Here is a 14,053-nt window from a genome sequence, read left to right as displayed (position 1 = left end):
TGTGATTTATAATCAAAAAGTGGGGTTAGTGATACTACTGTGGGTCTTTCAGTATTCTACTGTTCCATAACCACCAGGACCACCCCCGTGAGTCGCTATCAGGCGGCTCCGGTAAGTATAAAAACTGCATAAACAGACCTAACACTCACTTTTTTTTCAGATATACAAACAAACACCAGTTCGCCCAAACAACACTTGTCTCCGTTTAGTTCAAGAAGAACCCATACAAAAATTACATTCAGTAAAGTCACGATAAATAAAATTAACAGATGAAGAAAGTACAAGCATCTGAAGGCTGACTTTCGACAGCAGTAGGTCAGATATCAATCTTGCTGAAGTGCCCATCCAACCCCACTCAGCAATGAGTGGGGGTGGATAGACGAGATTCTAGCTTCTGTACACAGTAACCGTGTGGGAAAGATTCCCTCTCTACACGATATCTCAGGGCCCTCAATCCAGGGGGGAGCATGGTGGGTATGCAATAACCTCATTTTCATTATCCACTCCATCATCGCCCATACTACCGGTTCCCCCTCTACTTGTCCAGGGACAAAAATACCAGACCAGAACTGATCTGTTTTTCCGTTCATCAGATCCGAATTGATGGACCGACAATTGACGCTTGGGAATATGCAGATTCAGGCCCTTGTGACACAAACGACAAGACCTAGGGAGTAGACAGATTGAGGCCTCAGTGTGGTAAAAGCTTCTTGAAAATGGCTTCAAAGTCGAAGCCGAAACACAAGACAAGTTCCTATCCGGACTTTAAATTATCATGTACACAATTATGTGTGTGTAGGTTTATACGGATAGTGGAACATTATTTTGCTGCATTTTTCATAAAAAAAAACTTTACATTAGGTTCAATAGTAAGATGAATATAAAAGTTTATGTTTAGACCACTGTTGACTGAGAAATTTCATTAAAGTTCAATTCAAACTGCTTTCGTGTAACTTGCTTTCAATTTGATGAATTGATGGTGAGGCAAGATTGTTACAGTCTTTTAATATTACAAAACCCATGCCCCTTGCAGAATGGCTGACTGTGACTTCAAGATTGATATGCTGAACTATTTTTCCTGAAAATGTTTCGACTCGCCTTTGAACCGTTTTCATTCAATGTGTATTGCTTATCGTAAACAACACACAGAATAATTTCTGAGTTGTGATTTTCAATTATTGAAAGAAAATTACCGTTGATGTCAGAGAAACTATTCTCATGAAAATATGCCGTACGAGTATGAATGCTCAACGCAATGCAAGAAAAATGCGAAACTTTGGAAAAGTATAAACAGGCCTTAACCGCTGGAAACTCTTGACTTTGAGAAACACATTGAGTGGCAACCGTGGTTAACAGTCAAATATGTCAACTGTCAACTGTAAAAAAAAAGTACTCTTCTCATTTCCAATAGTCCCTTCGTTAAATTGAAAAGTAAAAAGGGATAGCTATTGGTGATGATTAAAAATGTTCTGAACACGAAAATATCAATTTATATTCATTTTCTATAAATCTTAATGTTTCTCATGCGGGAAAGTGAAATTTAACTGTTTCAGGATAGAATATTATCTGAAAAATGTCTAACACCGCTTTTACAAAAAATGAAATATTCGGTCTTGTGGTGAGATTAACCTTGGTTTCAGCTGTTACTTTCTTTAGTATCAAGTGGATAATGAACCAAGTGGATCCGACTAATAAAAGCAAGAAAAAGGCTAAACAGACAGCAAAGGAACAGCTAAAAAGGTTCAGTTTGAAGTTGAATTGTTTCCAAAACTGCTAATATACATTGTTTGATGTAGATTGACCAGTACCGGAAATGCTCCGCTAAAGATTGATAAACTCAATGATTACGAAATGATGATAGCAGCCCATTTAGTTCACCCGCAAGACATCACGGTCACATGGGAAAGCATTGCAGGGCTGGAGGACCTTATCCAGGAACTGAGGGAAACCGTCATACTGCCCATTCAGAAGAAGGAGCTGTTTGCTTACTCACAACTCACGAGTGCTCCGAAAGGTAAGCTACTTGGATATTGCATCAGCTTTTTCCATTTGAATCCTGATTTGCATTTTCAGGTTTTTTGTCAAATTTTTTGTTATGTGTGTGTGTGTGTGTGAGAGAAATTTCAATTTCCATATTGGAAAGAAAAAAACAGAATTTGTAAACATTTTTCTCTGGGATTCCCTGGCTTCTATCATTTGACCTTGACATAAATAATGAGTAATATGCTTCTATCCTTGTTTTTTTACAACAGGAAAGTAAAAGTGGAGGAGTTGCTGTATTTCAGGAAAGCATAATAAATAATGAATTTCAAATTATAATTACAATTCAAATATGTCGATATGAAAAATAATAAAAATGGAACCCCAACCAAATTGGCAACACCAGGAGTTCATTTCATGATGAAGCATTTTTGATTACCCATAGATATAATATATTACAATGGATTAAAGGTGGATTTATGCAGCGACCACTTTCATCTTCACTTTCATTTCCATTTAAACTTTATGAAATTTTCATTAAGATATAACAGATAGTCTATACAGCACTTATTGTTTCCTGAATTTCGTATACTCACTCATCGTATTCCATCATATAAAATCATAAACAAACAAAATCAACCCCACCCAATAGTTCACAACAAAGGACCTTGTGATGGACTTGGTGGAACCGTGAAAAAGTTGTCTGCAAAATAACTAAAATCAATAACAATGAATATTGCAAAAAAATTATACAATCTTTGTTTGATCCAAAATAATATGTAAAAGGCATTCCACAGAAAATGAATATTTTCTCTGAACTAAAATGTAATACATGCAAGAGAAATTTGTAATCAAATTTTGATTATGTATCAGTGATAAATAATGTAACCAATGTGAAATAGATTGGGGACTGATAATGAAAAAACTAATTTCAAAATTCCTTATAGTTTCATAAATATCTTCCCAAGGTCGATATTTTAAAGTAACCAAAATGATAGATAATGTGTCTTTCACATTTCAATAAAAAAATTCTTCAACCAGCGGAAAGCTGACTAGAGATTTTTATTTTGTTTGGCAATAAGTAAAAATGTTAACATATTTTTCCTCTGCTAACTATTGATTGTTACAGGCGTTTTACTACATGGACCACCTGGATGCGGCAAAACTCTCATTGCCAAAGCCACCGCACGAGAAGCTGGTACTCGCTTCATAAATCTAGATCTGTCCATACTGACAGACAAATGGTATGGTGAAAGTCAAAAATTGGCATCAGCCGTTTTCACTCTAGCCGTCAAACTTCAACCCTGTATCATATTTATTGATGAAATTGACTCCTTTCTGAGAGCTCGTAATAGCTCCGACCACGAAGCAACTGCCATGATGAAAGCTCAGTTTATGTCTCTCTGGGATGGACTTATCACAGATTCCAATTGCACGGTAATTATAATGGGGGCTACCAATAGGCCTCAGGATTTGGATAGGGCTATTTTGAGAAGAATGCCGGCTACGTTTCATGTACCCATGCCTAATCTTGGACAACGCAGAGAAATTATAAGGTGATTTGAGTAAATTTAAATCGAGTGGAAAATAATTTTCAGAATACAAGGAATTTTCAAGTATTACGAGCAGTGATTACAAAGAAGAAATAATTCAACCAAGATTTGAACCCACTGCACATTCATTAGTTTTTTTATATTAACCTTCAACATTAGACTTCTCCTGTTTAATATTTACCATTCTTCATTACAAGGTTTTGATGGAAAATATTCTTTTTTGGTGAGAAAGCACAACTTTTGATCAAAAATAATCTCTTCAAACTCGACAAATTTCATCATTTGTTAATGGCTTGTTCTATGCCAAGTTCAAGATGTTACGAAAGATAAATTTCTGGTTTGTAACTTTAAAATAAAATCTCTTATTTTCAAAATTAAGATCTCGAATAACTACTATTAAAGGATAAAATTGACACTTGGAGTTATTATGAAGTTGAACCCTAGATTAATTTTTTTTAATTCTAACCTGTTTTCCCACTTGATTGAAGGATTCCAAACATTTCCGATCTCTACAGGTCATTCAGTATATACACAGCTTCTTCAAACTTCCTTTTGAAACAGTGTTTCCCCCAATAGAGGACCTGAAGTAAGCACGAAAAGACAGCGATGCCATTCAAATTTCAGGTTTACAAAATCTTTACATTTTTCATTCTTTCTTGTAAGTTTTTTTTCTTTTAAAGTTTCAGCATGCCTGTTTTCTATTCCAGATTGATCCTTGAAAACGAACCGATAGCAGAGGACGTGAACTATGATGAATTAGCCACTATCACAAATGGCTTTTCCGGCTCAGACTTGAGGGAGCTGTGTCGAAACGCTTCAGTATACAGAGTGAGAGACTATGTGCGGGACCACTTTGAACATGCCTATCCAAACACAAGCCAGAACGAGTCTGAAGAGAAATTCTATGATACTCTTCGGCCTATTACGATGGCGGATTTGAAATATTCGTATAACAAAATGAGGGATAGCAAAGTTCAGTGCAATACCTTGTCCTTACAGACTAGAATAGATCTGGATTAGAGAGACAATTTTTCAATAATAGACTCCTTGTGTAAATGGTACCTGGTTATTAACTGTTTTCAGTTAAGCTCTAGGACATGCATAACTCTTAAGACTTGTAGCTGTTGGTAGGCCTGTTTTGAATGTAATGAATAAAAAGTAAAACCCACATTTGGTTTTTAATGTAACATTTTTTACTACTTGGGAGCCGTTAGAGACTTGCCCATTTTTCCGAAGTCTCTGGAAAACAATGCAGCCTCGTGGGGTTCTCTTATCTTTTTTATGATATCCATATTCTATTCTTGGCTGAATGAAATTATTACACACACTCTAACCGCTTTAACTATAATTCCATACTATATACAAGTTACAAACGTCCCCTTCTTATTCCAAACCCGAATACCTACTTGCGACTCTTACTTGCGTTAACGCATGTACGTTCAAGACAGAGTTGCCAACTGGATGTCTGGACGAACTATAAAGTCACAGTATTTCTGTATACAGTAGTTTCACTCAGCGTCGGTCCCTTTGATGTCAGTGTCCAGGAGTTTCATTTTTTATAATGATGACGTATTTGACACTAATGACATTTCTCCCTTACTATAGGTTCGTTCCAACCAGCGTCAGAAACAGTTTCTGACAGTCAGGATTCTGCGCAGTAATGTGATTGCGTTCCAACGTGAGTTTCCAACCATTAGTAAACTATCAGTTTTCTGTTCCATCCAAGATTCAAACCTGTTCGAAATCTATCAGAATGGTTTGAGGATTATCTTCTTAGCATTAATCTGACGCATGCGTATTCCGTATTACTGTTTCTGTTTTATGTTCATGCAACTTGCAAACAACATAACCCGCAAAAATTGTTATAAAATAAATTATGTATTTGTTGGCGCAGGAAAAATTAGGAATTCTTTAAGTGTACCTAAAATATGAACATCTTTAATTACACAAATTAATTATTGCGGTGACCTACTTTCCTCCCAGTTCCATGTTGATTAGTAAATAGAATAGAGATAAAAAATACTGCAACCTTCTTTTACTCTTCAGAAATACACTTGATTATATTTTTTTTAAAGGTTTTGTTGCCAAACTTCAGTTTGAACTATCAGCTGTTCCAATCAGAAATTTCAAATTAATCAGAAACCAATATTTAACAGACATGCGCGTTGACAACGATTTACAAACTGTTGGAAATCTGTTGGTGACTCAAGGTTGGAACGAACCTTATAATCTCAACCAAAGCGTGTATACACTGCTCAACATAACAACTATTCATATAAACTGCTCAAAAAAAAACAGTCTATGAAAACCATGTTGGGCACCTGAGAAAATTGTACAAATGATAATTTTGCATTCGTGTAATATTGAAGTAACCCAGATCATTTGGGCAATGATGAACTAAGTTTCAAGTAGATTTTAAAAATTCATGGAATCGGCAGATGTTCATATTCGAATGTGACAAAATATATTTTCATTTCAACAAGATAAAGAACGTGTTTTGTTATTCATGAACCATGGTACGAATCCATGCGAAATTTCTTTGTAGTGATTTTTGGGGCCAAATATAGCATATTCATTTATTGATTGGAGAATTCAAGATGGCGGACGAGTTTGCCGATTCGATTATATTAAGGACCAATTATTAAAAATATTCCTAATCGAATTCATCACTCAAGATTAAGGAATCTGTAGAGCCTATTCTTTCTGAATTATGTAGTTACTATTCAGGACTTGAAGAAGTAAAAAAGTAATTAAGTATGTAGTGTTCAATCATACAAAAATAATTTTTTTGTATGTATGTACTAACTATAAATGTATGTGAGAGTTTTCGGAGTCGGAAGTTATGAATTATTTACACTGTAAGATAATAGGTTGTTTTGCTGCTTCCAGCTTTTATCCAAGTAAAAATTGATAATACAATCACTGACAAGTCCAAATGCATTTTGACTATACCATTATATATGTTTTCCGACAGAAAACAACTACTTCTTTAGCTAATAACTCGACATATATTGACAAATGTTGATATTTGAATCTATACAAGTCTAGATGTCTAATCAACCCCGAAAAGTTGCTGCGTAGATTAAAAACAGTTATTCTAAATGAAACATGTCCTATTAGTCAGCAACTTCTTATATAATGTAAATTTGACTATCAAAAATACCTTACGACTGTTAACCTTTCGGAATCCAAGTCTCCTCAGACATAAGTGCAAAGCTTCTCACTTTGGAGAAACAACTTTGCAAATAGTGGGACTTGCAAATAGTGGGACTGATTCGAACAAGGACCCAACTGCGGACCGTTTTGAAGTGTTCCTTATCAATGCAGACCATGCTATCACGGTTATATACACACAGGGACTCGGTATTCCTCCTAGAGAGCTCTTGCACAGTACCATGGTTCATGAATAACAAAACTCGTTCTTCATCTTGTCTTTTCTCTTGTTGAAATTAAAATATATTTTGTCACATCCGATCCCATGAATTTTTAAAATCTACTTGAAACATAGTTCATCGTTGTCGAAATGATCTGGGTTACTTGAATATTACACAAATGCAAAATTATCATTTGTACAATTTTCTTAGGTGCCCAACATGGTTTTCATCGACTGTATTTTTTTGAGCAGTTTATATGAATATTTGTTATGTTGAGCAGTGTTTAAACGATTTGGTTGCGTGCCTGTCTTGAACTCGTCGTTTGCGCAGACCTGAGACTGCAACTCCTGGGTCTGCGTGTAGGAAATTCAAACCATAAATCACCCGAAGTGGGATTACTGTATATAGTATACTGAGATAAAGTCGTTGCACATGAAGCAAAATTCCGTTACACTGCTTCATATTTCGTTACGCTTGTATATCTCACGCACTGACGCAAATCAAGTCACGCATAAGCCCTATCCAAAATCAAATACTACAGAACTTACAATTTTTATTTTTCAGTTTTTAATAATATTTCAATTTTTTATTTGTTTGGTTGTTGCTTGTATGTAATTTCAGTTTTTTTAATTAAAATTGTTATTTTCGGTTAATCTTATTAATGTTTTATTTTGTGCATTTAGAAACTTGAGTTTCTAACAAACTGACCCTACCACACAGTCCCCTACTGCTCTGAGAGGAATGATTGATTCTCTACAGCCCCCTACGACTCTAAATATTGTTTCTCCACAGCCCTCTACGACTGTGAGGAATATATCTGATAGACCAGAGCTTCGGAAAGGATACACCGAAATATGTCCTGTGGGGTCCAATAAAATCATTGGACCTTTAATTTTTTAATTGTTTTTTTCAGGGTTTTCAAATCAATTTATATTATATTAGACAATGGAAGTCCGAACTTATGAAATACACCACGTAACACTGTCAACAGTGTCAACCACCTTCAAATAAACGAGCGATATTATCAAACAAACAGAACTTACAGTTTGTGTCACAGGTCACAGAATAGTATGTTTACTATTCTGTGGTCTAATATATCCTTTCAAGTTAGAATTAGACAACTAATGTTGAGAAAAACTTTGTTTGCGAGACTTTTTGTATTTTTTGAACATGTCCCATTCCCTTTAATTTAAATTGCGTTAGTTCATTCACTCGATCTATAATCAGATGAGCTATCTTCCATTTCCATTGTTTCATATAATTCATACTCAAGACAGTTTCAAAATATTGGAGGTTATATGGATAAAAAATGTCTTCTTCTCTTTATTCATGTAATAGCCTCAGCTACTAAGACTGGAACCAACGACTATGGACGGTACAGGATTGCTTACTTTTGCGATTTTGTTAGACACGTCAGTGATCTCGTGACGTAACAGTGGTGACTCTGGATTGATTCGGTATTGCACTTTTAAATTAAAATAAACAAATTTCATGTAAATTCCTTATTGAAATATTATTTTTATATATGAATAAATACTTAATATAAATGGATTAATACCAAGTGAAAATTTTTCTTTGGTGGATTATAGGGCGAGCTATTTTGCCCTTTTTAAAAGTAGGAGGTTTCATCAGTTTTTTATCATTTTCGTGAAAACTGTAACTTCCACAAAAATTTTGTAATGAACTTTGTTTTAGATAATAGCAATATTTAAATTTTTTCAAAAGTGTCACCAGTGTTACGTCACATCTGTTCGACGCTTGTTTAACGTGGCGATATATGTAAGTAAGCAATCCTGTATGTCCATAATCGTTGGACTGGAACGTATTGACTGTGCATTCAATTGTCAGCTGTCAGCTTCGAGTGCTGTTCACTGCCTCTTCTTCTTCCATATTTTTTTTTAATATTGATTATTTGTAGAAAATTCAGATACTTTAAGTTCAAATCAGCTACGCCACTATCATCGACTAAATTCCGCTACGGTAGCGGAATTCCGCTACGGTTGACAACACTGCTTCAAGACAGCAAACACAGAGCATGGTTTCCAATATAACACCCCCACATTTGAGGTGTTTTCTGGCATTTAATCGTATTCCAGCGTGTGTTCAAAAAATATTTGTAGTGACGCCATTAATAATAAGATTCGTCAGAATGGAATGATTCAATTTGGGTCAGATGTCAAATTCAATAATCTGTCTGTTCTGTTTCTGTTAAAATCTGTTTTTCCGTTAACCAGCTGTCGCACCCCTACGAACGACAACCCTCAGAAGTCGAAACTTGTGAGAGCTAAGGATTAACGAGGTCTTACCTTTTTACGTGTGATTCCTAACAAGGGTTGGACGTGAAAACGCAAGTGAAAATCTATCGTTCAGACTGTGGCTTGAACCAACGACCAACACGGCAGTCAATTCGAGTGAGTGAACAAAGCACCCTCGTCGAACTGCCTGGCTACCAACCGCTACCGATAAAAATAATCTCTTCAATTTTCTTTAACCTCAATTAAAATCGGGTTTGTGCATACAGCTATATTCTGTACATCCTTACAACGTATTTGATAAAACGTTTTCAGTACTTTATAAACTAAAACCTTAGAGTAATATATTTTTTATTACTCTGAGACTATAACTGACAACTGACGTAACGCAACGTCAATTACCGTTTCAAAACCAACCTCACGCTAGTGTGAGGTTGATTACGTTATAAATCATAGTTGATGTGACATCATCGTTTCAACCCAGAATGAATGTATTTGAATCACAGACGAATATGTTTTGAATACATGAGCGCCAGAAAACGCCTTTAATCTGTTAGCACACGCAATTTAAAATTACATAACTTGTAAGCTTCCATTCATTCAATTATCGAAATGCAACTTTTACAAAATATATGGACGTTCAAAACTAAATGTACATAGCAAACCAATATTGGACCTCACTGGACATATTTCGATGTATCCTTCCGAAAGCTTTGGTTTATCAGATATAGGGGGCTGAAGAGAACCATTGCTCAGCTATTAGCTAAGCTATTAGAAACGCAAATTGCCGTGTCAGTTGCATAGAGGGAGATACGTTAACGTGCTCAGTTCTCGGGAGATCGCTGACGTAAAGGTTATGAAGAATGCGGGAAGGACTGCTTTCTGCGGCACTCTATATGTCTTACCAGAGAGCGATATTATCTAGCTTGACTGTGAACGTTCGATCCCTTCGAGTAGAACCCAATCCATTTGAGTAGAACCCACTCCATTTGACTAGTTTCAGTGGGAGTTTGAATCATATCATTTTGTGTAGAAGGCTTTCGAAATGTCTAATAAAAGGATTTGCACGTGTTTTCTTTGATTCATCTCATATATTCCGTTTTCAACCAATCTTAGGGCTTGAAGTTGGCAAGAATGAGCCGCTCCTGGAACCGAACCATCCGTATCTTCGATCTCCTCGTCCTACTTTTTTAGGAATACTATCTCTCTCCCCTACCTTGGCCATGGAGCAAAACAGTTATAGACCTGTTGTTGGCTTGAGCGGATCTCGCGTAGGTGATGCCGCTCCTGGCTGTATTAGACCCTGCTAGTCTTCTTGGGAGGGGCAGAGGCTGTCTCGGGGACAGAATGCGTAGATTTAGTATGTTTTTCCTGTCTTCTTGGAAAGACTGGGCATCCGTGAACACTAACGCATTAGTCTCTTCTGCAGTTATAGCACATCACTGGCAATCGTCTTGATCTTTTACACTCGACCATTAAGTGTTGGCCGGCGCATTCAAAGCATACTGGAATTGCCTTGAAGTTCCTTTGGGTATGTCCGAAACGTTGGCAGTAATTGCACTGCCCAACCGACGTTCTGAGCCTCTGCGGTTCGGCCTCAATCCAAACCACAGATCAAAACGTTGATGATGTCCCGCACATTGTATAGGTGGTTTTGCTCTTCTTCAGGCAAACGTTATTATAGAGTAATTTTATAAATGAATCATTGTTTTTATTGTTTGACCTATCGTATATCTATAGTTGCTGAAGATGGTAGTTTTGTTATTGAAGGTGAAATAGGAAAATCGAAACTATCATTTGAAGAAACTATAGTTTCAGAGTGAAATGCCTTTTAAAATTTATTTTAACGAACGGTATGTTTTGTGAAGTCCTTCAAAGGTCCTAAAAACGTCATTGTGCTACCTGGGTAGTCGATGTAGCAAGACTAGCTGAGCAATCACTTTGCTTGCCCTCATCCTCGGACTATGAAAACTGACTCATCTGATTCGCGTGTGATTTCTATACTGTACTATTACACTACTTATATAAGTTAACAAAGTTGTGGACAACAGTGCCCTATGTAATATATACATACAGAAAGGGTAGGTCTTGCAATTTTCAGTTTTGGTTATCTATCTGAGATTTCACTTCATAGACAATATGTCCTATAGTAGTTGTAGGTAGGTATATTGAGAATGAAAAACAATCATTAAAAAATCAATATATTTCCAGAATATGTCACTTTGATAAATAAAGCTAAACAATTGTTAAATTAAATAGGCTCCTATCATTCTTTTGAATATAATGGCTATAAATTATATAAATATTCAAAAATATAAAGAGTAATACAGGAAATGAAACCGGAACAGAATTATGCCCATCTACCATTAATTTTGAGTTAATTATATTTTAGTTAGAGCAAGTGAATATTTGAAAAAGAACTAATAAATGTAATTGAACTTAATATTAATATTACTTCGTACAACAAATAGGTACCTGACACTTTTACAAAATAGAAAATATCTTTGTTCGGAATTCATGATTTTCACCTATATTTGGCCTACAGTACGTCCCGATTTCAATTTTTAAAATAAATCAAAAGTTGATGTGATAAACAAACTACTTTTATATTTTGAGCCATTTATCTATTGAATATTCCATGGCTGCTATCCACCTGAAAACAAAAAAAAAATATTGCAATCATGAAATAAAACCCTACTTATTTGATTGGAATTATAAACTAGGGGATAGACAAAAATTAATCATAATTGTATGTAATACGAGGTTCGGCTATTAAATAACGAGACTGGTTACGAAAAAGGGTTTTATTATAAAAAATATTCTACGTTCGAATGCTTCCCTTCAGTATACTCCCCTTCCGTCGCCACACACCTTTCCATTCGTTTTTTCCATTTATCAAAGCAGTGTTGCCGTTTTTTGCTTTACCGCTTCTATCGACTCAATCAGGTCCCTTTCAAAGCAGATTTTATCTTCGGAAACAAAAAAAAGTCGCACGGTGCCAAACTTGGCGAGTACGGCTAGTGTTGGAGCACTGGGGTGCGTTTATCGGCCAAATACCTTTTCACAGATAGCGCATTATGGGCAGGTGCGTTGTCCTGGTGCAAAATCCACGAGTTCTTCTTCCACAACTCGTTTCTTATTAGCTAGTTCTCGCAGTGTTGCCAAAACGGACAAATATTAAGTCTGGTTGACAGTCTGACCCTCTGGAACCCATTCAGTGACAACGATACCGTTAATGTCGAAAAAAAACGATCAACATTGCCTTGAATTTTGATTTGGACATCCTTGCTCTCTCGGCCTTCACTGAAGGGCTTACACTACTCAAAAACCCGCGCACGAGATGGAGAATAGTCCCCATAGGCCTCTTGCAGCAATTTATAGTACTCGGAGTTTTTTCCGCCACACATGGTTTTCGGTACTAGAAAAATCACGTTCGTTTCAAACCGTCACTGCACAAATACTATAATATTGTCGAAAACTTGTTTTGGTACGTGAATAGAGAAGATTTCAAAATACTTAACGCACTACTCGGTTTTTCCCCACCCTTCTAGGGCGCTCTCTAGCCGGACCTCGTATGTATTTTTGTACCATCAGAGAATTGTTCTTTTTTTCTCCAAGTTTCAATTTTTGGTATCAATTATTTATTGACTCCAAAGAACATAAATGTTTATATCAGGGGCCTTGACTAAGTTTATAAAACTAAATATAAACAGGCAATGATATGTTTCTTAATCCAAAAAATATAATACTTACGTCTTAACTTGAAAAAGACGACGGTTATCAGTTTATCAGGTGTTTTCTATATTTTTTTCAACTGTTTTTCAGACACACGTTTCAAAATGATGTACGTATACAAACCTCTTTCTATCTGCATCTGAATCAGTATGGAAATAATAATGCTTTTTGCTGGGGTCTGGCGGTATGATTTCGAAGGCATGTTTCTTAGTCCCTGATAAATATTGTTGTACTCTATATCCATGTAAATAAGCAGCACCTACGAAGAAAACCAACTGATTCACAGAGTTATTTTTCAAAGGTTGATCTTACCGAAAGCGCTTTTGGAATTTGCGTCCTGGTAGAAGTAAAGACAGGCGTCTTTTAGTACGCAGTACCTCTTACTCCAAGATTTCCACTGCGTCCCTAGTTTCACCAAATAACCAAAACAGTCCGGTTCTGGAACCGAACAGGGTGGTAACGATAGATTTCTCCTGGACTTCACCAAGAATTCATCTGCGACTTTGCTGTCGGTTACGGCTTTATTTAATGCTTCTATCCAAGCCTCCTGTGATTCGATGTTATCCGCTGCTACGTACAGAGGCACACCTTCTGATCGCTGTATCAGGAAGCTATTTGGTTTCGATATTTTTTCTTGTTCGTCGTGAATTTTGTGGATCTCCTGGTCGTGGAGCATCACAACGTCCACGGGATGTTTGTCCTGTAAATATATTATTGTTACTTATTCAGGCTTGAGACAGAGAGTATATTTTCAACTGTTAGCAGCTGTTACTATAGTTGAATTTGTTGTTGATAAACCTGATGGTCAAGTGATGTAGGTACCCTGCAAATTATTTTCTTTCCACGCCAACAAAATAGTTCTGAATATTATAACAAAGATGAACATAGGAACATAGTAGCATTCATTAGGAGAAAACAGTTAAAGAGATTAAGATCTCTTAAACTTCGAAGTGAAGTGAAATAATCGCCGAAGGAGATTGAATATCTGGAGGGATATTAAATCCCTGTCTAATTTGGAACCAACATTTAAACAAGTTTAAAATAAATGCGGGGTAGCAGTGGAGCTGTCCAGATGCAGTTACGGAAAGACATGGAGGCTGTAACCAAACATGGTGGATTGGCTCTTCAACGTGATGATCTAACCCATGATAACATTTGC

At 36.2% G+C, this 14,053-nt stretch overlaps 2 protein-coding genes and 1 long non-coding RNA gene across 3 annotated transcripts in view; 1 reads left to right on the top strand and 2 right to left on the bottom strand.

The window, feature by feature from the left end:
- Window positions 1–1,401: 1,401 nt before the first annotated feature.
- Window positions 1,402–4,242, bottom strand: LOC111517428 (uncharacterized). Its single transcript, XR_002723818.2, has 2 exons — window positions 4,000–4,242; window positions 1,402–2,683 (listed from the first exon to the last, which is right to left on the bottom strand). It is a non-coding gene; the product is annotated as an uncharacterized lncRNA (long non-coding RNA).
- On the top strand, window positions 1,574–4,701 carry nmd (no mitochondrial derivative). Its single transcript, XM_023173586.2, has 4 exons — window positions 1,574–1,740; window positions 1,797–2,014; window positions 3,110–3,536; window positions 4,241–4,701. Exons 1-4 carry the CDS (start codon window positions 1,574–1,576, stop codon window positions 4,551–4,553), a joined length of 1,125 nt encoding a protein of 374 aa, XP_023029354.1. The 3' UTR covers window positions 4,554–4,701.
- A 6,645-nt stretch (window positions 4,702–11,346) lies between these two features.
- Window positions 11,347–14,053, bottom strand: part of LOC111517445 (uncharacterized) — an 86,793-nt gene continuing 84,086 nt past the window's right edge. Inside the window, 3 exon segments of the mRNA XM_074181940.1 lie at window positions 11,347–11,812; window positions 13,018–13,153; window positions 13,207–13,594. Of these exon segments, the coding sequence (XP_074038041.1) occupies window positions 11,764–11,812; window positions 13,018–13,153; window positions 13,207–13,594 (573 nt within the window). The 3' untranslated portion in view covers window positions 11,347–11,763.

The sequence above is a fragment of the Leptinotarsa decemlineata genome, unplaced genomic scaffold (genome assembly GCF_025532065.1).
Source record: "Leptinotarsa decemlineata unplaced genomic scaffold, Ldec_3_MD MMD2_P_RNA_scaffold_2, whole genome shotgun sequence".
Lineage (NCBI taxonomy): Eukaryota > Metazoa > Arthropoda > Insecta > Coleoptera > Chrysomelidae > Leptinotarsa > Leptinotarsa decemlineata.
Note: the sequence above shows the minus strand (reverse complement) of the source record. Positions and strands in the feature narration are given on the sequence as shown.